Genomic DNA, 25,857 nt, shown 5'->3' with positions numbered 1-25,857 from the left:
CAGTGGGATGGAATGGAGTTTGATCATTAGAAGCAGAATCATTCTGTTGAATAAGAGGAAAAAAATACCAGAAAGAGCAACTTTATCAGTTGGAGAGTTAGCTATAGATTGATGATGTCTGAAGAGAGGAGGAAAGGTTGGATTACAGAAGTTGATGTTTGTGGTTGCTTTTACATTACAGAAGTTGATGTTTGTGGTTGCTTTTACATTACAGAAGTTGATGTTTGTGGTTGCTTTTACGCCAGTGAACGATGTATAGTGAAGTGTATAGCATCATTCATACCAACAAAATAATGTAATTTGTGCTTTAAATTTGCTAACTTCCCCTGTAGCTTCAGCACTTTCTTTGCCGTCTCAGCATATTCTTGTACGTACCAGTTTTATTCTGAATTTCCAAATGCTTTTAATGCTAAAATATTTAGTCTTTGTGTCATATATATTTTCTCTTGTTTAGTAATTTTGATATGGCAGTTGTTGCTTTTATTTTTCTTGATGTGCAGTTTAAATTTGTTACCACAGATTGATTTTTAGAGATGCCATTGATTATACATATATGTAGCACAAGGAAACAGACGAAAGAATGGCCCAACACACCCACACACACATGTATATACATAAACGTCCACACATGCACATGTACATACCTATACATTTCAATGAATACATACATATACATAGACAGACATATACATATATACACACGTACATATTCATACTTGCTGCCTTCATCCATTCCTGTTGCCACCCCACCACACATGAAATAGCATCCCCTGCAGTAGCGCTAGGAAAAGACAAAAAAGGCCACATTTGTTCACTTGTTCACACTCAGTCTCTAGTTGTTATGTGTAATGCACTGAAACCACAGCTCCCTTTCCACATCCAGGCCCCACAAAGCTTTCCATGGTTTACCCTAGATGCTTCACATGCCCTGGTTCAATCCACTGACATTATGCTGACCCCGGTATACCACATCATTCCAATTCACTCTATTCCTTGCGTGCCTTTCACCCTCCTGTATGTACAGGCCCCGATCGTTCATAATCTTTTTCACTCCATCCCTCCACCTCCAGTTGGTCTCCTCCTTCTCCTCATCCTCTCTACCTCAGACACATACATCTTCTTTGTCAGTCTCTCCTCACTCATTCTCTCCATGTGGCTAAACCACTTCAACACACCTTCTGCTTTCTCAACCACACTTTTTATTACCACACATCTCTCTTACCCTTTCATTACTTACTCGATGAAACCACCTCACACCGCATATCGCCCTCAAACATTTCATTTCCAGCACATCCACCCACCTTCGCAAAACCCTGTGTATAGCCCATGCCTCGCAACCATATAACTTTTTTTTGAACCACTACTCCTTCAAACATACCATTTTCCCTCTTTGAGTTAACATTCTCGCCTTTCACTCATTCTTCAGTGCTCTCAGAACCTTCACCCCCTCCCCACCCTGTGACTCACTTCCACTTCCATGGTTCCATCCACTGCTAAATCCACTCCCAGATATCTAAAACACTTCACTTCCCTTAGTTTTTCTCCATTCAAACTTACCTTCCAATTTACTTGTCCCCCAACCCTACAGCACCTAATAACCTTGTTCTTATTCACATTTACTCACAGCTTTCTTCTTTCACACACTACCAAACTCAGTCACCAAGTTCTGCAGTTTCTCACCCTAATCAGCCACCAGCGCTGTATCATCAGCAAACAACAACTAACTCGCTTCTCAAGCCCTCTCATCCACAACAGACTGCATACTTTCCCTTCTCTCCAAAACTCTTGCATTCACCTCCCTAACCACCCCATCCATAAACAAAATAAACAACCATGGAGACATCACGCACCCCTACCGCAAACTGACATTCACTGGGAACCAGTCACTTTTCCCTCTTTCTATTCGTACACATGCCTTACATCCTTGGTAAAAACATTTCACTGCTTCTAACAACTTACCTCTCACACCATATACTGTTAATACCTTCCACAAAGCATCTCTATCAACCCTATTTTATGCCTTCTCTGGATCCATAAATGTGACATACAAATCCATCTGTTTTTCTAAGTATTTCTTACATACACTCTTCAAAGCAAACACCTGATTCACACATCCTTTACTACTTCCGAAACCACACTGCTCTTCCCCAATCTGACGCTCTGTACATGCCTTTATCCTCTCAAATCAATACCTTCCCATATAATTTCCCAGGAATACTCAACAAACTTATACCCCTGTAATTTGAACACTCACCTTTATCCCCTTTGCCTTTGTACAATGGCACTATGCATGCATTCCACCAATCCTCAGGCACTTTACCATGAACCATACATGCATTTAATATCCTTACCAACTAATCAACAACACAGTCACCCCCTTTTTTGATAAATTCCACTGCAATACCATCCAAACCCGCTGCCTTGCTGGATTTCATCTTCCGCAAGCTTTCACTACCTCTTCTCTATTTACCAAACCATTCTCCCTGACCCTTTCACTTCACACACCACCTCGACCAAAACACCCTATATCTGCCACTCTTTCATCAAACACATTCAACAAACCTTCAAAATACTCACTCTGTCTCCCTCTCACTTCACCACTGCTTGTTATTACCTCCCCATTAGCCCCTTTCACCGACGTTCCCATTTGTTCTGTTGTCCTACGCATTTTATTTACCTCCTTCCAAAACATCTTTTTACTCTCCCTAAAATATGATGATACTCTCTCACCCCAACTCTCATTTTCCCTTGTTTTCACCTCTTGCACTTTTCTATTGACCTCCTGCCTCTTTCTTTTATACATCTCCCAGTAATTTGCACTACTTCCTGCAAAAATCATCCAAAAGCCTCTCTCTTCTCTTTCACTAACAATCTCACTTCTTCATTTCACCACTCACTACCCTTTCTAATCTGCCCACTTCCCACCTTTCTCATGCCACAAGCATCTTTTGCACAAGCCATCACTGCCTCCCTATATACATCCCATTCCTCCCCCACTCCCAATACGTCATTTGCTCTCACCTTTTTCCATTCTACACTCAATCTCTCCTGGTACTTCCTCACACAAGTCTCCTTTCCAAGCTCACTTACTCTCACCACTCTCTTCACCCCAACATTCTCTCTTCTTTTCTGAAAACCTCTACAAATCTTCACCCTCACCTGCACAAGATAATGATCATACATCCCTCCAGCTGCCCCTCTCAGCACATTAACAACCAAAAATCTATGTTTCACATGCCTATCAAAAGAATATAGGAAAAAAACTTACCTTGCTTATCCCAAAGTCTAAAAGAAGTGTAGATGTGAGAAATATTGAGATACTTGTCTCTCATTGTATTGTTTATTATTCTTATTGCTTGGGTAATGTTTTGAATATTATGAAATACATGATTTCCATTTTTTATGAAATATTTGGGTAATTTTTTTCTCTGGTCCCTGGTCCCTAACCCACTTTTACTTAGAAGTAGTTGTTACATTATAGCACTATTTGATACTTTTTTGGTTACTATCTCATACTATATCCCAACTGTACTGTACCTTGATTTGAATATTCATTTTTGTCCTCCTTGTCCTTATATATGGGCACTCTGCATACATTTTACTACTCCATTTGCACCTTACCTTGGTCCATATGAATGTGAAAAACATGATTAATAATGAACAAGTTGAGAATGACATAGGAACACTTATTAATGAGGACATATGCCTACTGATGATTTTTAGCTTTTCCCTGCTTAAGGGTCAGAAAATGCTTAAGATTCATAACATTTTGGTTGTAATATGTTTATCATTATTTTTAAGCTATGTGAGAATATATTATTGTGTGCCACCAATGCAATTTCTTTTGCCAGGTATGAAAGAGAGGAACCATTTTTGGCTCTCAACCTTACCGTCACAAAGTGCCACGACCTTCAGGACTCTTTAGACCAGTTTGTTAAAGGAGAGCTCTTGGAAGGTGACAATGCCTATTATTGTGAGAAATGTGGCCAAAAGGTAATTTCATTTATTACAGTTACTAGTTTCACTCATAAGTCTTACTGCTTGTTTTACTTTGGAGTCTGAATTACTCTCACTTGCAATGTAGAAGAGATAGAATTAGGTATCATCTTTCTTAATACTTGGGTTTAGACTGTGCTGAGTAGATGTATATAGATATGTACCTATTAGAGGTTCTTATGAACTGTCTAATTACAACAAGCTGCATACTATAAAAGGTTCCTGATAGTGGAGTAGAGATAGAGATAACAAAGTTGAAAATTTATTGTATGATTAGATGATGAAACCTGGAATTTAAAAAAGTAATCTAAAGGTGTAAAGGGAGAAGAAAGAGCTGAGCTTTTTTTTTAAGATTATTTATGATCAAAACGTGATATAAATCTTTTGTAAGAGTTATAGATGAACTACAATTAGAAAAAGTAAATGATACAAGCAGAAGTTTATGATATTTATGATGAAAAGAATCAATTATTTGAATGTACAACTCCCAATTGGGAGGTAAGTTTGAATGGAGAAAAACTGGAGGAAGTTAAGTGTTTTAGATATCTGGGAGTGGATCTGGCAGCGGATGGAACCATGGAAGCGGAAGTGAATCATAGGGTGGGGGAGGGGGCGAAAATCCTGGGAGCCTTGAAGAATGTGTGGAAGTTGAGGACATTATCTCGGAAAGCAAAAATGGCTATGTTTGAAGGAATAGTGGTTCCAACAATGTTGTATGGTTGTGAGGTGTGGGCTGTGGATAGAGTTGTGCGCAGGAGGGTGGATGTGCTGGAAATGAGATGTTTGAGGACAATGTGTGGTGTGAGGTGGTTTGATCGAGTAAGTAATGTAAGGGTAAGAGAGATGTGTGGAAATAAAAAGAGCGTGGTTGAGAGAGCAGAAGAGGGTGTTTTGAAATGGTTTGGGCACATGGAGAGAATGAGTGAGGAAAGATTGACCAAGAGGATATATGTGTCGGAGGTGGAGGGAACGAGGAGAAGTGGGAGACCAAATTGGAGGTGGAAAGATGGAGTGAAATAGATTTTGAGTGATCGGGGCCTGAACATGCAGGAGGGTGAAAGGCGGGCAAGGAATAGAGTGAATTGGGTCGATGTGGTATACCGGGGTTGACTTGCTGTCAGTGGATTGAATCAGGGCATGTGAAGCGTCTGGGGTAAACCATGGAAAGCTGTGTGGGGCCTGGATGTGGAAAGGGAGCTGTGGTTTCGGGCATTATTGCATGACAGCTAGAGACTGAGTGTGAACGAATGAGGTCTTTGTTGTCTTTTCCTAGCACTACCCCGCACACATGAGGGGGGAGGGGGATGGTATTCCATGTGTGGCGAGGTGGCGATGGGAATGAATAAAGGCAGACAGTGTGAATTGTGTGCATGGGTATATATGTATGTGTCTGTGTGTGTATATATATGTGTACATTGAGATGTATAGGTATGTATATTTGCGTGTGTGGACGTGTGTGTATATACATGTGTATGGGGGTGGGTTGGGCCATTTCTTTCATTTGTTTCCTTGCGCTACCTCGCAAACGTGGGAGACAGCGACAAAGCAAAATAATAAAAAAAAAAATACAACTCCCAGACCATTTATTTTGGGCTCTTGGAGCTTTGAGACTGCATTCAAATCAGGAGCATGGAATTAATTGATTCCTTTGAGCGTGATGGTCCTTGACAGGATGTTACTTCTTTTCATCTGTTGAATATAATGCAGCCTCACCAAGGGTGACTTTCATTTATGCTGTAACCACATGCAGGCAGTCTAGCATCACCTAAACAGAAAGTCATAAAAGGTATTTTAGTAGCCTGATTGATTGACCCCTGTCTCACCTTTAGAAGTATTCAAGTATTGTTGTCAGCTTCTCAAGTGAGTTGAATTTTATGCAAAGCTCATGTCTTACCAAGATAATGCAATGAATTGCAGTTTTAAAGGCAAACCTTTCTTTTTCTGGAGTAACAATCTAGAACAAGTATTTAGAAACCCAACATGAGTTCCTGAACATTTTGACCTTTCTTCCAACATACTTTACCTTTGTTTTGACTTGTGAGCCTTCCAACAATTCTCAACCAAATCTTACCTCTTTCACATCTTGCTGGGCATGACCATTTCATGTTCATACACTAACTCTTATTTTTAAAGAACTCAGTCATCTTTGTGCTGCTTTTGTACTAACTTTCCTTGGGATCAGTACTGCTTTGCTTGCTGGTATGATTTTAGCTTTGTTGATGGTAGTAGAGGTTCTCTCAGCTTAGTGAAGCCCTGCATCCCTTCTATCATATTTTTATGTCTAAACTTGGTTTTACCACATTTGCCCAGGTTTCTGTCACATTAAGGACAGAGTGTATTAGGCCATGAGACTCTTCTCCTCTGATTCTCACTTTGCCATCATTTATGCTCAGAATCAGTGCAAAACTGTTGTTGATAGATTTAAGCATGGCTTTGCCTTCATGAAAAGAAATTGTGCTTACATCATTTCTTCTACAGATAAATCTTTCTTGTCTTTAACCAAAAACATCTCCAACAGCCTCTTACTGAACCTTTCCTTGTCCCTCTTGTGCTGCTGACTTGATCAGTGTAAGCTAATTATTGCTTTCTCTGAGAAAGCCACTCTTTCCTGTGCCTTTTTCTTTTCCATTCCTTTTGAATGATTCTATATCTAGTTTTCTAGTTTTCATATAAAGTTGGTAAAGTGGTTGAGTGCTGAAAACTTCGATATTTGTATCAGAGGTTAGCTTGTAGAATGTATATGGTAAGGTTAAATGATGTGATTAAATGCTATGGTGACAGAATGATGAACAGTGATAACAAAGGAGATACATAAAGTGATAAAGAACTGAAAGGCACACTGAAGTTGTATGGGCTTAAGTGGGAAATTATAGGAAAGATTGACAAATATTTGTTTCTATGATGAACTGGATAAAGTGCAGGAGAGGCAAAATAAAAGACAGAGACAATGAAGGAGTGTACATGCAGGAGAGGTTTGATGAAAGAAACTTGTAGTGAGGTGTGCTTGAACATAATGTTTTATTGAAATTCCTCATGATTTGTCTTACTTTTTAATGCTTTAATGTTAGAATGTAGATGCTTATAACATCTTTGTTGTTTGAGAGAAGCTTCATAACTGTTTCTTTTTTTTGTGTGTGTGTTTTTCAGAGAACGGCCCTCATTCGAACATGTGTCAAAACTCTACCACCTGTGCTTATCATACAGTTGAAAAGATTTGGTTATGACTGGGAAGCCTCCAGAGCCCTTAAGTTTGATGACTATTTTCAGGTAAGCAATAGCATGAATTATGAATTATCAAGGAAACAGTCATAAGTATCTTGCACAATGGATGTATGATGGAACTTTATTATTCATTCTTTCCTAGCTTACCTGTGCCTGTTAAGATGATGATTATGAAAGTTTTTTCCAGAAGAATCAGTGCTGTTCATGGAGAAATTCTTTTAATCACAGGTCTTTCTTGTTAATTGTTTGGTGAATATGTCAGTAAGTCATGAGATTATCAGTTTGTCATTATACAGAAATGTTTTACAATCCATGTTTATTAACAGTGATAATAAAGAAAACCTCCATAGTTAGAGATGTGACTAAAGCTGTGCATCTTGTGATGATAAAGACCAACTAATTGATATCTAGATGCTCCCCAACTTACTGTGATTCATCTTATGATTTTTCAACTTTACGATGGTGCAATAGCAATACGCATTCAGTAGAAACCGTACTTAGAATTTTGAATTTTGATCTTTTCCTGGGCTAGCAATGTGTAGTACGATACTCTTATAATGCTGTGCAGTAGCAGCAAGCCGTAGCTTCCAGTCAGCCACGCAGTCACGAGTGTAAACAATCATTACGGTGTACTGTGTTCCCCGCATTTTTTTTATTTTGTGTTTTGTGTTTTTGCATCCCATCATGTTTACAAAATGCCCATCTATGTCTCATGCCTCTGGTGAGAAGAAGGCAGTTACTCTTAGAGATGAAATTAAAGATAATTAAGCAGCGTGAAGTTATACCCAATGCACCAAGAAAGTTCACAGCAAAGAAACACTTTATTATAAAATAGGCTTTGTGTTTGATGATTTTTTTGTAACTGTAGGGTAGTTAAGTGTTCTGAGAACATTTAAAGTAGGCAAGGCTGAGCAATAATGTTCAGTAGATTAGGTGTACAGTATTAAATGTATTTTTGACACGAAAATTTCAACTTGCAGTGGGTTTATTGGGACATAACCTCATCATAAATATAGGAGCATCTGTACAGTTGATATTCATAGGTACCTTGCATGTTGTACTGTAGTACGTTATGTGTACCATAAAGATTACTTGGCTCTTAACCAAGGATATGTCATACTTTTAGATTAACCCTTTTGATATGAAATTTATTTTTATGTCCTCCAAGTGTGTGTGCCATAAAGCACAATCATTTTTTTTCATAAAAGGTGAAAAAAAGAACACTTATTTTTTCTTAAGAATTATTACTTGAACATTCCAAGTTTAGGAAAAACGCATAACATAGTAGGTTCGTCAGTCATGAGTACACATGCAAAAAAGATAACGTTTTGTTTTTAAGATTATGCACAGAAACTATCAAAACCATTATTATTTCTTTATGAATCAAAGATTTAAGTATTCATGATATAGGAAAAAACACATTAATGGATTAGGCAATCATGAGGACAGGTGATGGGATCACGACAGTAGATGATATAGGTGGCGGTGGGCTCCACAAATACAGTGAGTCTCTAGCGAAGGTGCGTGATTGCTCAAGGTGGCTATTAGCAGGTCACTAAGGTCTTCAGACAGCTCCAGTGATTCATCCTTTGCTTGGTCAGCTAATAAAGCCAACAATGTACTTGGAGGCAAATGTACTCTAGTAATTTGGTAGTGCATTCATCAACTTCAAAATGTTTAATCATGTTTAATTTCACTTTTAAGGTTATTGTTCTTTGTTTTTATTCTAGGAGCTCTAGAGGCATTACTCAGTCTTTTTGTCACCACACCTCTGACCCTCTGACTGAAATGACTTTACTTCAAAATGATTTATTTTATTTATTTTGCTTTGTCGCTGTCTCCCGCGTTAGCGAGGTAGCGCAAGGAAACAGACGAAAGAATGGCCCAACCCGCCCACATACACTTGTATATACATATACGTCCACACACGCAAATATACATACCTATACATCTCAATGTACACATATATATACACACACAGACATATACATATGTACACATGTACATAATTCATACTGTCTGCCTTTATTTGTTCCCATCACCACCTCATCACACATGGAATAACAACCCCCTCCCCCTTCATGTGTGCGAGGTAGCGCTAGGAAAAGACACCAAAGGCCCCTTTCGTTCACACTCAGTCTCTAGCTGTCATGTAATAATGCACCGAAACCACAGCTCCCTTTCCACATCCAGGCCTCACACAACGTTCCATGGTTTACCCCAGACGCTTCACATGCCCTGGATCAATCCATTGACAGCACGTCGACCCCAGTATACCACATCGTTCCAATTCACTCTATTCCTTGCACGCCTTTCACCCTCCTGCATGTTCAGGCCCCGATCACTCAAAATCTTTTTCACTCCATCTTTCCACCTCCAATTTGGTCTCCCACTTCTCCTCATTCCCTCCACCTCTGACACATATATCCTCTTGGTCAGTCTTTCCTCACTCATTCTCTCCATGTGACCAAACCATTTCAAAATACCCTCCTCTGCTCTCTCAACCACACTTTTTTTATCTCCACACATCTCTCTTACCCTTACATTACTTACTAGATCAAACCACCTCATACCACATATTGTCCTCAAACATCTCATTTCCAGCACATCCACCCTCCTGCGCACAACTCTATCCATAGCTCACGCCTCGCAACCATACAACATTGTTGGAACCACTATTCCTTCAACCATACCCATTTTTGCTTTCTGAGATAATGTTCTCGACTTCCAAACTTTCTTCAAGGCTCCCAGAATTTTCATCCCCTCCCCCACCCTATGATTCACTTCCGCTTCCATGGCTCTATCCGCTGCCAGATCCAGTCCCAGATATCTAAAACACTTTACTTCCTCCAGTTTTTCTCCATTCAGACTTACCTCCCAATTGACTTGACCCTCAACCCTACTGTACCTAATAACCTTGCTCTTATTCACATTTACTCTTAACTTTCTTCTTTCACACACTTTACCAAACTCAGTCACCAGCTTCTGCAGTTTCTTACATGAATCAGCCACCAGCGCTGTATCATCAGCGAACAACAACTGACTCACTTCCCAAGCTCTCTCATCCACAACAGACTGCATACTTGCCCCTCTTTCCAAAACTCTTGCATTCACCTCCCTAACAACCCCATCCATAAACAAATTAAACAACCATGGAGACATCACACACCCCTGCCGCAAACCTACATTCCCTGAGAACCAATCACTTTCCTCACTTCCTACTCACACGCATGCCTTACATATTTGATAAAAACTTTTCACTGCTTCTAACAACTTGCCTCCCACGCCATATATTCTTAAAACCTTCCACAGAGCATCTCTATCTACTCTGTCATATGCCTTTTCCAGATCCATAAATGCTACATAGAAATCCATTTGTTTTTCTAAGTATTTCTCACATACATTCTTCAAAGCAAACACATGATCCATACATCTTCTACCACTTCTGAAACCACACTGCTCTTCCCCAATCTGATGCTCTGTACATGCCTTCACCCTCTCAATCAATACCCTCCCATATAATTTCCCAAGAATACTCAACAAACTTATACCTCTGTAATTTGAGCACTCACTCTTTTCCCCTTTGCCTTTTTTACAATGGCACTATGCAAGCATTCCGCCAATCCTCAGGCACCTCACCATGAATCATTTATATTTTTTTTTTTATTTATTATACTTTGTCGCTGTCTCCCGCGTTTGCGAGGTAGCACAAGGAAACAGACGAAAGAAATGGCCCAACCTCCCCCATACACATGTATATACATACGTCCACACACGCAAATATACATACCTACACAGCTTTCCATGGTTTACCCCAGACGCTTCACATGCCTTGATTTAATCCACTGACAGCACGTCAACCCCGGTATACCACATCGCTCCAGTTCACTCTATTCCTTGCCCTCCTTTCACCCTCCTGCATGTTCAGGCCCCGATCACACAAAATCTTTTTCACTCCATCTTTCCACCTCCAATTTGGTCTCCCTCTTCTCCTCGTTCACTCCACCTCCGACACATATATCCTCTTGGTCAGTCTTTCCTCACTCATTCTCTCCATGTGCCCAAACCACTTCAAAACACCCTCTTCTGCTCTCTCAACCACGCTCTTTTTATTTCCACACATCCCTCTTACCCTTACGTTACTCACTCGATCAAACCACCTCACACCACACATTGTCCTCAAACATCTCATTTCCAGCACATCCATCCTCCTGCGCACAACTCTATCCATAGCCCACGCCTCGCAACCATACAACATTGTTGGAACCACTATTCCTTCAAACATACCCATTTTTGCTTTCCGAGATAATGTTCTCGACTTCCACACATTTTTCAAGGCCCCCAGAATTTTCGCCCCCTCCCCCACCCTATGATCAACTTCCGCTTCCATGGTTCCATCCGCTGCCAGATCCACTCCCAGATATCTAAAACACTTCACTTCCTCCAGTTTTTCTCCATTCAAACTCACCTCCCAATTGACTTGACCCTCAACCCTACTGTACCTAATGACCTTGCTCTTATTCACATTTACTCTTAACTTTCTTCTTCCACACACTTTACCAAACTCAGTCACCAGCTTCTGCAGTTTCTCACATGAATCAGCCTCCAGCACTGTATCATCAGCGAACAACAACTGACTCACTTCCCAAGCTCTCTCATCCCCAACAGACTTCATACTTGCCCCTCTTTCCAAAACTCTTGCATTTACCTCCCTAACAACCCCATCCATAAACAAATTAAACAACCATGGAGACATCACACAACCCTGCCGCAAACCTACATTCACTGAGAACCAATCACTTTCCTCTCTTCCTACCCGTACACATGCCTTACATCCTCGATAAAAACTTTTCACTGCTTCTAACAACTTTCCTCCCACACCATATATTCTTAATACCTTCCACAGAGCATCTCTATCAACTCTATCATATGCCTTCTCCAGATCCATAAATGCTACATACAAATCCATTTGCTTTTCTAAGTATTTCTCACATACATTCTTCAAAGCAAACACCTGATCCACACATCCTCTACCACTTCTAAAACCACACTGCTCTTCCCCAATCTGATGCTCTGTACATGCCTTCACCCTCTCAATCAATACCCTCCCATATAATTTACCAGGAATACTCAACAAACTTATACCTCTGTAATTTGAGCACTCACTCTTATCCCCTTTGCCTTTGTACAATGGCACTATGCACGCATTCCGCCAATCCTCAGGCACCTCACCATGATTCATACATACATTAAATAACCTTACCAACCAGTCAACAGTACAGTCACCCCCTTTTTTAATAAATTCCACTGCAATACCATCCAAACCTGCTGCCTTGCCAGCTTTCATCTTCCGCAAAGCTTTCACTACCTCTTCTCTGTTTACCAAATCATTTTCCCTAACCCTCTCACTTTGCACACCACCTCGACCAAAACACCCTATATCTGCCACTCTATCATCAAACACATTCAACAAACCTTCAAAATACTCACTCCATCTCCTTCTCACATCACCACTACTTGTTATCACCTCCCCATTTGCGCCCTTCACTGAAGTTCCCATTTGCTCCCTTGTCTTACGCACTTTATTTACCTCCTTCCAGAACATCTTTTTATTCTCCCTAAAATTTACTGATAGTCTCTCACCCCAACTCTCATTTGCCCTTTTTTTCACCTCTTGCACCTTTCTCTTGACCTCCTGTCTCTTTCTTTTATACATCTCCCACTCACTTGCATTTTTTCCCTGCAAATATCGTCCAAATGCCTCTCTCTTCTTTCACTAATACTCTTACTTCTTCATCCCACCACTCACTACCCTTTCTAATCAACCCACCTCCCACTCTTCTCATGCCACAAGCATCTTTTGCGCAATCCATCACTGATTCCCTAAATACATCCCATTCCTCCCCCACTCCCCTTACTTCCATTGTTCTCACCTTTTTCCATTCTGTACTCAGTCTCTCCTGGTACTTCCTCACACAGGTCTCCTTCCCAAGCTCACTTACTCTCACCACCCTCTTCACCCCAACATTCACTCTTCTTTTCTGAAAACCCATACAAATCTTCACCTTAGCCTCCACAAGATAATGATCAGACATCCCTCCAGTTGCACCTCTCAGCACATTAACATCCAAAAGTCTCTCTTTCGCACGCCTGTCAATTAACACGTAATCCAATAACGCTCTCTGGCCATCTCTCCTACTTACATAAGTATACTTATGTATATCTCGCTTTTTAAACCAGGTATTCCCAATCATCAGTCCTTTTTCAGCACATAAATCTACAAGCTCTTCACCATTTCCATTTACAACACTGAACACCCCATGTATACCAATTATTCCCTCAACTGCCACATTACTCACCTTTGCATTCAAATCACCCATCACTATAACCCGGTCTCTTGCATCAAAACCACTAACACACTCATTCAGCTGCTCCCAAAACACTTGCCTCTCATGATCTTTCTTCTCATGCCCAGGTGCATGTGCACCAATAATCACCCACCTCTCTCCATCAACTTTACATACATTAAATAACCTTACCAACCAGTCAACAATACAGTCACCCCCTTTTTTAATAAATTCCACTGCAATACCATCCAAACCTGCTGCCTTGCCGGCTTTCATCTTCCGTAAAGCTTTTACTACCTCTTCTCTATTTACCAAATCATTTTCCCTAACCCTCTCACTTTGCACATCACCTCGACCAAAACACCTTATATCTGCCACTCTATCATCAAACACATTCAACAAACCTTCAAAATACTCACTCCATCTCCTTCTCACATCATCACTACTTGTTATCACCTCCCCATTAGCCCCCTTGACTGAAGTTCCCATTTGCTCCCTTGTCTTACGCACTTTATTTACCTCCTTCCAGAACATCTTTTTATTCTCCCTGAAATTTAATGATACTCTCTCACCCCAACTCTCATTTGCCCTCTTTTTCACCTCTTGCACCTTTCTCTTGACCTCCTGCCTCTTTCTTTTATACCTCTCCCACTCATTTACATTTTTTCCCCGCAAAAATCGTCCAAATACCTCTCTCTTCTCTTTCACTAATAATCTTACTTCTTCATCCCACCACTCACTACCTTTTCTAATCAACCCACCTCCCACTCTTCTCATGCCACAAGCATCTTTTGCGCAAGCCATCACTTCTTCCCTAAATACATCCCATTCCTCCTCCACTCCCCTTACCTCCTTTGTTCTCACCTTTTTCCATTCTGTACTCAGTCTCTCCTGGTACTTCCTCACACAAGTCTCCTTCCCAAGCTCTCTTACTCTCACCACTCTCTTCACCCCAACATTCTCTCTTCTTTTCTGAAAACCCCCACAAATCTTCACCTTCGCCTCCACAAGATAATGATCAGACATCCCTCCAGTTGCACCTCTCAGCACATTAACATCCAAAATTCTCTCTTTCGTGCGTCTGTCAATTAACACGTAATCCAATAACGCTCTCTGGCCATCTCTCCTACTTACATACGTACACTTATGTATATCTCGCTTTTTAAACCAGGTATTCCCAATCACCAGTCCTTTTTCAGCACATAAATCTACAAGCTCTTCACCATTTCCATTTACAACACTGAACACTCCATGTATACCAATTATTCCCTCAACTGCCACATTACTCACCTTTGCATTCAAATCACCCATCACTATAACCAGTCTTGTGCATCAAAACCACTAACACACTCATTCAGCTGCTCCCAAAACACTTACCTCTCATGATCTTTCTTTTCATGCCCAGGAGCATATGCACCAATAATCACCCATCTCTCTCCATACACTTTCAGTTTTACCCATATCAATCTAGAATTTACTTTCTTACACTCTATCACATACTCCCACAACTCCTGATTCTGGAGTAGTGCTACTCCTTCCCTTGCTCTTGTCCTCTCACTAACCCCTGACTTTACTCCCAAGACATTCCCAAACCACTCTTCCCCTTTACCCTTGAGCTTCGTTTCACTCAGAGCCAAAACATCCAGGTTCCTTTCCTCAAACATACGACCTATCTCTCCTTTTTTCTCATCTTGGTTACATCCACACACATTTAGACACCCCAATCTGAGCCTTTGAGGAGGATGAGCACTCCTCGCGTGACTCCTTCTTCTGTTTCCCCTTTTAGAAAGCTGAAATACAAGAAGGGGACGGTTTCTGGCCCCCCCGCTCCCGTCCCCTTTAGTTGCCTTCTACAACACGTGAGGAATGCGTGGGAAGTATTCTTTCTCCCCTATCCCCATCCCTGGGGATAGGGGAGAAATGATATCTGCATTAATAAAGGGCTTGTTATGATTTTTTAGCAGCTAAACTGTGGAACAGTTATTCAAATCAGTATTAATCAAGGGCTTCTTCCATACATGGACAGCACTTACATGGTTAAGAAACTCCAAGTCTAAAATATCATCTGTAGTATGTCACATCCAAATTGAGTGTTATTGCATGTTTTTCTAATTTCTTTTCCAGTACTTTCTCAAGAAAAGTTTTTGTGGGTGAGTGTCCCTGACCTTTTTAAGCTTCCTTACCTGTCTGTTGCTTTTTATTTTTTAGTGAATTAGGTTGTATTTGTGGTAGTCAGTTAGATGACAAATCGCACGCTCAGTTTGATGATATGCTCATTTGCTTATTCCACACCTTTCAAGCTCTTGGTAATTACTCGGGTAACCTTTAGCTTTTTGTTTGATATCTTATACTCATGCATCACACCTACCTATTCCCTGACTGTATCTTTCTCTGCAGTTTCCGTGGGCTTTGGATATGGGTGCATATACAGCAGAGGGTTTAGCTGAGCAGGAGGAAGATTCAGGTGGTGGTGCTGTTGGAAGTAGTAGGGGAACCACGCCAACACCAGACCTTAAGGAATCTCTCCTGTCTGTAAAAGTTGTAAGCCCACATGTTGCCAGTACTTCTCACACACCCGTGAAGGCTAGATCATCAAGCATAACCTCTCCGCACACTCCACGGTAAGCATAGGCAAAAAATTGCTTGACTTTTTTGTAAAGTTTTGAGAAATGTTTTGCAAGTATAGTCTAGAAATCTGTACTAAAATAAATTTCCCACAAAGATACTGCGTCAATGCTCCCATTATTTATCACATTGCTCAGTCTTTGTTGAGCAGCAGCCTCCCATGTGAAAAGGGTTAACATAGTCTGAGGACGCTTACATAATTGTGACACACCCTAAGAAATTTTAGGAAAGGAAAAACGTTTTGAACATATGAAGAGCTATTTCTTCCTGCAGAGAAAGCTAGTCAGCAAGGGAGATGGGGAAGTGTGGACTGTTTGGGACTAACAGGAAAACTCCCAACAATATACTTGAATATTCCCCCCATATGCCCCTCAGGACAGGATCACCTTGCATGAACCACTGTTTGTCACTTTTTCTCCTCAAGGAGCAAGACGTATGTGACATGGTCATTTCCAGATGTAATGGTCATTTCCAGATGTAATGAATACATCAAATTCCTTCCTTCCTTCAACACTCCAGACTGTGCTGAAAGAAGTAAAAGTAAGTAAAGTGGGGAATGAGAATCTAGAAGAAAATGGAATCTTGTTCAGTGACTTCTTATATAGAAAGAAATATCTTGTAAGAAGATCAGAACTTATTTTCTGCCTAACAGGAGCCAACCAGAGAGGAAGGTAAATGAGAGCATATCTGAATGGAGGTTGTTAGGAATATTAATTTCTTTTTGCCTCTCCTGCCTTAAGATTAGATTTTCAGGAACAGATGAACATTGGCGTCATTTGCATGTATCCAGTCTTTTTATACCAAGACTAGAGTCTGTTCCCCACAGCTAAGCCTTATGAATTTCTCCATGGTTTTCTCTGATCTTTTTGTAATCCCTGGTTCAGTTCAATTGCCACATGTTGCCTCACCAATATCACATTGCTCCAATTCTTGTTATCCAACATAAACCTCCAAGGCCCAGACACTTCAAAGCCTCCTTTACTCTGTTCCCTTATCTTCTCTCTGCATCCACCAGGAATAACAGATTTAGGTGAGAACCATACAAGTGAAATGAATAGTTGAAGAAAAACAGAAGTAAATGAAAAAGAGTGCTCATATTAAAACTTTTAAGATTAATACAGAACTATCTCCTGCATGTTATAGAAAGTAACTAAGAGAAGTGAAGTGAAGAGCTAGAAAACCTTTCCTGCATTATTACTTTAAAAAATGAACAAAGGAGGAGTCATGTAAGAATTTTTTCCATAAAAAGGCTCAGGTAAGGGTGTCAGAATAAAAATTTAGGCAAAAAATGAACAACTACCACCTAGAATGAAGTATTCATGCATTCAGTTTTATTTACAGAACAAATCCTATAACTCACATATGGCAAAGGTACTGTATGTATGCAAGCATAGTGCAGTGTCAGAAGTCATATGACATGACTTGGCTAAATCAGCTGCCCTGTGGTATTGAAAGTGGAGGGGTGCTAACTTTTGCTTGCTGTCCTTGTATTTGAGAACATTTTCAGTGCCAAGTGATATTTTTCCTCCACCAGTAAGTAACCATGGGTCCTAAAAAGTTTCTCAGAAAGAAAAGGCTCATAGTCTTGCATGGAAGCATGAAAATTTATCAACTGGTGAGATTTCAATATGTGCTGGCAAAGCTGATTTCACCATCCAGACACTTTTTTCTTTCATCTAGTGTCATCCCTCCCATCTTTCTACTTCCATTTAGGTCTCCCACTTTTCCTTGTTCCCTCCACCTCTGACACATACATCTTTTTTGTCAACCTTTCCTCATTCATTTGTTCCATATGTCTAAACCTTCTTCTGCTCTCTGAAGCACACTTTATATTACCCCACATCTCTCTTACCCTTTCATTGCTTACTCAATCAAACCACTTTACATTACACATTGTCCTCAAACATTTCCTTTTCACCACATCCACCATCCTCTACACAACCTTATCTATAGCCCATGCCTCGCAACCACATAATGTTGCTGGAAGTATTTTTTCCTTCAAACATACCATTTTTGCTCTCAAAGATAACATTCTCTCTTTCTACACATTTTTCATCGCTCCCAGAACCTTGGCTCCCTCCCCCACCCTATGACTCACTTCCGCTTTTATGGTTCCATTCACTGCCAAGTCCACTCCCAGATAGCTAAAACACTTCACTACCTCCAATTTTTCTCCATTCCAACTTACATCTCAACTAACTTGTCCCTCAACCTGCTGAACCTAATAATCTTGCTCTTATTTACATTTACTCTCAACTTTCTCCTTTCATACACTTTTCCAAATTCAGTCACCAACTTTTGCAGTTTCTCACTCAAATCAGTCACCAGTGCAACATCATTGGTGAACAACAATTGACTCACTTCCAGGCCCTCCAATCCCCAACAGACTACATACTTGCCCCTCTCTCCAAAACTCTTGCATTTATCTCCCAAACCACCCCATCCATAAACAAACTGAACAACCATAGGAACATCACACACCCCAGCTGCAGACTGACCTTCATTGGGAATAATCATTCTCCTCTCTTCCTACTCATACACATGCTTTACACTCTTGATAAAAACTTCTCACTGCTTCTAGCAGCTTACCTCCCACACCATATATTCTTAAGACCTTCCACAAAGCATCTCTATCAACCCAATCATGTGCCTTCTCCATACCATAAATGCTTCATACAAATTTATTTGTTTTTCTAAGTATTTCTCACATATATTCTTCAAAATAAACACTTGATCTACACATCCTTTACCACTTCGAAAACCACTCTGCTGCTCCCCAATCTGATGCCCTGTACATGCCTTCACCCTCTCAGTCAATACCCTCCCATACAATTTTCCAGGAATACTCAGCAAACTTATGCCTCTGTAATTTAACACTCACCTTTATCCCCTTCGCCTTTGTTCATTGGCACTATACTTGCATTCTGCCAATCCTCAGGCACTTCACCATGATCCATACTTACACTGAATATCCTTATCAACCAATCAACAACACAGTCACCCCCTTTCTTAATGAATTTAACTGCAATACCATCCACAGTGGGAGGTGGGCAGATTAGAAAGGGTAGTGAGTGGTGGGATGAAGAAGTAAGATTATTAGTGAAAGATAAGAGAGAGGCATTTGGACAATTTTTGCAGGGAAATAATGCAAATGACTGGGAGATGTATAAAAGAAAGAGGCAGGAGTTCAAGAGAAAGGTGCAAAAGGTGAAAAAGAGGGCAAATGAAAGTTGGAGTGAGAGAGTATCATTGAATTTTAGGGAGAATAAAAAGATGTTTTGGAAGGAGGTAAATAAAGTGTGTAAGACAAGGGAACAAATGGGAACATCAGTGAAGGGGGCTAATGATGTGATAACAAGTAGTGGTGATGTGAGAAGGAGATGGAGTGAGTATTTTGAAGGTTTGTTGAATGTGTTTGATGATAGAGAGTGGCAGATATAGGGTGTTTTGGTCGAGGTGGTGTGCAAAGTGAGAGGGTTAGGGAGAATGATTTGGTAAACAGAGAAGAGGTAGTAAAAGCTTTGCAGAACATGAAAGCCGGCAAAGCAGTGGGTTTGGATGGTATTGCAGTGGAATTTATTAAAAAAAAACGGGGTAACTGTATTGTTGACTGGTTGGTAAGGTTATTTAATGTATGTATGACTCATGATGAGGTGCCTGAGGATTGGCGAAATGCTTGCATAGTGCCATTGTACAAAGGCAAAGGGGATAAAGGTGAGTGCTCAAATTACAGAGGTATAAGTTTGTTGAGTATTCCTGGGAAATTATATGGGAAGGAGACCTGTGTGGGGAAGTACCAGGAGAGACTGTGTACAGAATGGAAAAAGGTGAGAACAGTGGAAGTAAGGGGAGTGGGGGAGGAATGGGATGTATTTAGGGAATCAGTGATGGATTGCGCAAAAGATGCTTGTGGCATGAGAAGAGTGGGAGGTGGGCTGTTTAGAAAGGGTAGTGAGTGGTGGGATGAAGAAGTAAGAGTATTAGTGAAAGAGAAGAGAGAGGCATTTGGACGATTTTTGCAGGGAAAAAATGCAATTGAGTGGGAGAAGTATAAAAGAAAGAGACAGGAGGTCAAGAGAAAGGTGCAAGAGGTGAAAAAAAGGGCAAATGAGAGTTGGGGTGAGAGACTATCAGTAAATTTTAGGGAGAATAAAAAGATGTTCTGGAAGGAGGTAAATAGGGTGCGTAAGACAAGGGAGCAAATGGGAACTTCAGTGAAGGGCGTAAATGGGGAGGTGATAACAAGTAGTGGTGATGTGAGAAGGAGATGGAATGAGTATTTTGAAGGTTTGTTGAATGTGTCTGATGACAGAGTGGCAGATATAGGGTGTTTTGGTCGTGGTGGTGTGCAAAGTGAGAGGGTTAGGGAAAATGATTTGGTAAACAGAGAAGAGGTAGTAAAAGCTTTGCGGAAGATGAAAGCCGGCAAGGCAGCAGGTTTGGATGGTATTGCAGTGGAATTTATTAAAAAAGGGGGTGACTGTATTGTTGACTGGTTGGTAAGGTTATTTAATGTATGTATGACTCATGGTGAGGTGCCTGAGGATTGGCGGAATGCGTGCATAGTGCCATTGTACAAAGGCAAAGGGGATAAGAGTGAGTGCTCAAATTACAGAGGTATAAGTTTGTTGAGTATTCCTGGTAAACTATATGGGAGGGTATTGATTGAGAGGGTGAAGGCATGTACAGAGCATCAGATTGGGGAAGAGCAGTGCGGTTTCAGAAGTGGTAGAGGATGTGTGGATCAGGTGTTTGCTTTGAAGAATGTATGTGAGAAATACTTAGAAAAGCAAATGGATTTGTATGTAGCATTTATGGATCTGGAGAAGGCATATGATAGAGTTGATAGAGATGCTCTGTGGAAGGTATTAAGAATATATGGTGTGGGAGGCAAGTTGTTAGAAGCAGTGAAAAGTTTTTATCGAGGATGTAAGGCATGTGTACGTGTAGGAAGAGAGGAAAGTGATTGGTTCTCAGTGAATGTAGGTTTGCGGCAGGGGTGTGTGATGTCTCCATGGTTGTTTAATTTGTTTATGGATGGGGTTGTTAGGGAGGTAAATGCAAGAGTCCTGGAAAGAGGGGCAAGTATGAAGTCTGTTGGGGATGAGAGAGCTTGGGAAGTGAGTCAGTTGTTGTTCGCTGATGATACAGCGCTGGTGGCTGATTCATGTGAGAAACTGCAGAAGCTGGTGACTGAGTTTGGTAAAGTGTGTGGAAGAAGAAAGTTAAGAGTAAATGTGAATAAGAGCAAGGTTATTAGGTACAGTAGGGTTGAGGGTCAAGTCAATTGGGAGGTGAGTTTGAATGGAGAAAAACTGGAGGAAGTGAAGTGTTTTAGATATCTGGGAGTGGATCTGTCAGCGGATGGAACCATGGAAGCGGAAGTGGATCATAGGGTGGGGGAGGGGGCGAAAATTTTGGGAGCCTTGAAAAATGTGTGGAAGTCGAGAACATTATCTCGGAAAGCAAAAATGGGTATGTTTGAGGGAATAGTGGTTCCAACAATGTTGTATGGTTGCGAGGCGTGGGCTATGGATAGAGTTGTGCGCAGGAGGATGGATGTGCTGGAAATGAGATGTTTGAGGACAATGTGTGGTGTGAGGTGGTTTGATCGAGTAAGTAACGTAAGGGTAAGAGAGATGTGTGGAAATAAAAAGAGCGTGGTTGAGAGAGCAGAAGAGGGTGTTTTGAAATGGTTTGGGCACATGGAGAGAATGAGTGAGGAAAGATTGACCAAGAGGATATATGTGTCGGAGGTGGAGGGAACGAGGAGAAGAGGGAGACCAAATTGGAGGTGGAAAGATGGAGTGAAAAAGATTTTGTGTGATCGGGGCCTGAACATGCAGGAGGGTGAAAGGAGGGCAAGGAATAGAGTGAATTGGAGCGATGTGGTATACAGGGGTTGACGTGCTGTCAGTGGATTGAATCAAGGCATGTGAAGCGTCTGGGGTAAACCATGGAAAGCTGTGTAGGTATGTATATTTGCGTGTGTGGACGTGTGTATGTACGTGTGTATGGGGGTTGGGCCATTTCTTTCGTCTGTTTCCTCGCGCTACCTCGCAAACGCGGGAGACAGCGACAAAGTATAAAAAAAAAAAAAAAAAAAAAAAATTGATGGAGAGGGTGAAGGTATGTACAGAGCATCAGATTGGGGAAGAGCAGTGTGGTTTCAGAAGTGGTAGAGGATGTGTGGATCACGTGTTTGCTTTGAAGAATGCATGTGAGAAATACTTAGAAAAGCAAATGGATTTGTATGTAGCATTTATGGATATGGAGAAGGCATATGATTGAGTTGATAGAGATGCTTTGTGGAAGGTATTAAGAATATATGGTGTGGGAGGCAAGTTGTTAGAAGCAGTGAAAAGTTTTTATCAAATATGTAAGGCATGTGTGTGAGTAGGAAGAGAGGAAAGTGATTGGTTCTCTGTGAATGTTGGTTTGTGGCAGGGGTGTGTGATGTCTCCATGGTTATTTAATTTGTTTATGGATGGGGTTGTTAGGGAGGTGAATGCAAGAGTTTTGGAAAGAAGGGCAAGTATGCAGTCTGTTGTGGATGAGAGAGCTTGGGAAGTGAGTCAGTTATTGTTCGCTGATGATACAGTGCTGGTGGCTGATTTGGGTGAGAAACTGGAGAAGCTGGTGACTGTGTTTGGTAAAGTGTGTGAAAGAAGAAAGCTGAGAGTAAATGTGAATAAGAGCAAGGTTATTAGGTACAGTAGGGTTGAGGGACAAGTCAATTGGGAGGTAAGTTTGAATGGAGAAAAACTGGAGGAAGTGAAGTGTTTTAGATATCTGGGAGTGGATTTGGCAGCGGATGGAACCATGGAAGCGGAAGTGAATTATAGGGTGGGGGAGGGGGCGAAAGTTCTGGGAGTGTTGAAAAATGTGTGGAAATTGAGTACGTTATCTTGGAAAGCAAAAATGGGTATGTTTGAAGGAATAGTGGTGCCAACAATGTTATATGGTTGCGAGGCATGGGCTATAGATAGAGTTGAGGAAACATTGGCGAAGAGGATATATGTGTCAGAGGTAGAGGGATCTAGGAGAAGTGGGAGACCAAGTTGGAGGTGGAAAGACGAAGTGAAAAAGATTTTGAGTAATCGGGGCCTGAACATGCAGGAGGGTGAAAGGCGTGCAAGGAATAGAGTGAATTGGAACGATGTGATATATCGGGGTCGACGTGCTGTCAGTGGATTGAACCAGGGCATGTGAAGCGTCTAGGGTAAACCATGGAAAGTTTTGTGGGGCCTGGATGTGGAAAGGGAGCTGTGGTTTTGGAGTATTATACATGACAGCTAGAGACTGAATGTGAATGAATGTGGCCTTTGTTTTCTTTTCCTAGTGCTACCTCGTGCACATGTGGGGGAAGGAGGTTGTCATTTCATGTGTGGCAGGGTGGCAACGGGAATGAATAAGGGCAGACAGTATGAATTATGTACTTGTGTATATATGTATATATCTGTGTGTGTATATATATGTATATGTTGAGATGTATAGGTATGTATATGTGCGTGTGTGGACATTTTATTATTTTCATTTTTGCATTGTCGCTGTCTCCCGCGTTAGCGAGGTAGCGCAAGGAAACAGATGAAAGAATGGCCCAACCCACCCACATACACATGTATATACATACACGTGTATATATACATCTTTCTTTCTTTCATACTATTTGCCATTTCCCGCATTAGCGAGGTAGCGTTAAGAACAGAGGACTGGGCCTTTGAGGGAATATCCTCATCTGGCCCCCTTCTCTGTTCCTTCTTTGGGAAAAAAAAAAAAGAGGGGAGGATTTCCAGCCCCCCACTCCCTTCCCTTTTAGTCGCCTTCTACGACACGCAGGAAATACGTGGGAAGTATTCTTTCTCCCCTATCCCCAGGGATATCTATCTATCCATCACTATTCCTCTTTCATGGCTGCACACCTTAAAATCTAGACACAAATTAACATTTCTAACATTTAATAGAAAATTCTGTAGATCTTTTAGCAAACAGATAACAGCTTGCTTTTTGTATTTCAAGAAAGAAAATTAGAAAAATAAGCAACACTTATGTAAGGCAAATATCATCACTGAAGGAAAAAATCCATAAAAGGTAACAGAAAAAGAATATATTTTCACAAGCAAGATGACTTTTTCATTTCCTACATAGTTATGCTAACGTGACTCCTCTTCAAGCAGAAGTCACAGAAACTACAATGAAAAAAAAATCTGCAACTTTACACACAAGATCGATTATCCACAGATGTCACTAGGAACGTAATCATGTAGCTAGAAATAAGATTGTACTTCATAGTCACCCATAAATAGTGAAGGTGAAATTGCAACATCATAGTGGAAACCTAGATTTAAGCAGCAATTATTAATCATTTTCACATTAAAAGAAACAATTACACTTGTATTACTGATAAAATTTTTGTTGAAAATAAAGTTATGTTTTTCATTTGTTCATATAAACAATGCACTATCAGTGTAAATGATGAGTAAATACATCAATAATGAATATAGATATATGAATTACATGTAAAAAATATGTATGTCATACACATGGGATATATGAAATCACACCTGGTAAAAAAAATAAGTATATCAAGTGTTTACATGTATGTATACTGATTTCACACCTAAAAAAAGATAATCATTATACATTTACATGAATCTGCCACTCTGTCATCAGACACATTCAACAAACCTTCAAAATACTCATTCCATCTCCTTCTCACATCACCACTACTTGTTATCACCTCCCCATTTACGCCCTTCACTGAAGTTCCCATTTGCTCCCTTGTCTTACGCACCCTATTTACCTCCTTCCAGAACATCTTTTTATTCTCCCTAAAATTTACTGATAGTCTCTCACCCCAACTCTCATTTGCCCTTTTTTTCACCTCTTGCACCTTTCTCTTGACCTCCTGTCTCTTTCTTTTATACTTCACCCACTCAATTGCATTTTTTCCCTGCAAAAATCGTCCAAATGCCTCTCTCTTCTCTTTCACTAATACTCTTACTTCTTCATCCCACCACTCACTACCCTTTCTACCCTTTCTAAATGAAGAATGTATGTGAGAAATACTTAGAAAAGCAAATGGATTTGTATGTAGCATTTATGGATCTGGAGAAGGCATATGATAGAGTTGATAGAGATGCTCTGTGGAAGGTATTAAGAATATATGGTGTGGGAGGCAAGTTGTTAGAAGCAGTGAAAAGTTTTTATCGAGGATGTAAGGCATGTGTACGTGTAGGAAGAGAGGAAAGTGATTGGTTCTCAGTGAATGTAGGTTTGCGGCAGGGGTGTGTGATGTCTCCATGGTTGTTTAATTTGTTTATGGATGGGGTTGTTAGGGAGGTAAATGCAAGAGTCTTGGAAAGAGGGGCAAGTATGAAGTCTGTTGGGGATGAGAGAGCTTGGGAAGTGAGTCAGTTGTTGTTCGCTGATGATACAGCGCTGGTGGCGGATTCATGTGAGAAACTGCAGAAGCTGGTGACGGAGTTTGGTAAAGTGTGTGGAAGAAGAAAGTTAAGAGTAAATGTGAATAAGAGCAAGGTTATTAGGTACAGTAGGGTTGAGGGTCAAGTCAATTGGGAGGTGAGTTTGAATGGAGAAAAACTGGAGGAAGTGAAGTGTTTTAGATATCTGGGAGTGGATCTGTCAGCGGATGGAACCATGGAAG

General features: G+C 40.7%; 1 protein-coding gene across 3 annotated transcripts in view; it reads left to right on the top strand.

Annotated features, from left to right (window-relative positions):
- The window catches only part of LOC139765085 (ubiquitin carboxyl-terminal hydrolase 24-like), a 255,707-nt gene that overhangs the window by 179,999 nt on the left and 49,851 nt on the right, over window positions 1–25,857 (top strand). For all 3 annotated transcript variants that reach the window (XM_071692247.1, XM_071692245.1, XM_071692246.1), the window contains 3 exons: window positions 3,852–3,993; window positions 7,144–7,263; window positions 15,963–16,186. In XM_071692247.1, coding sequence (XP_071548348.1) covers window positions 3,852–3,993; window positions 7,144–7,263; window positions 15,963–16,186 — 486 coding nt within the window. The remainder of the gene's footprint in view (window positions 1–3,851; window positions 3,994–7,143; window positions 7,264–15,962; window positions 16,187–25,857) is intronic.

The sequence above is a fragment of the Panulirus ornatus genome, chromosome 52 (assembly GCF_036320965.1).
Source record: "Panulirus ornatus isolate Po-2019 chromosome 52, ASM3632096v1, whole genome shotgun sequence".
Classification (NCBI taxonomy): Eukaryota; Metazoa; Arthropoda; class Malacostraca; order Decapoda; family Palinuridae; genus Panulirus; species Panulirus ornatus.
Note: the sequence above shows the minus strand (reverse complement) of the source record. Positions and strands in the feature narration are given on the sequence as shown.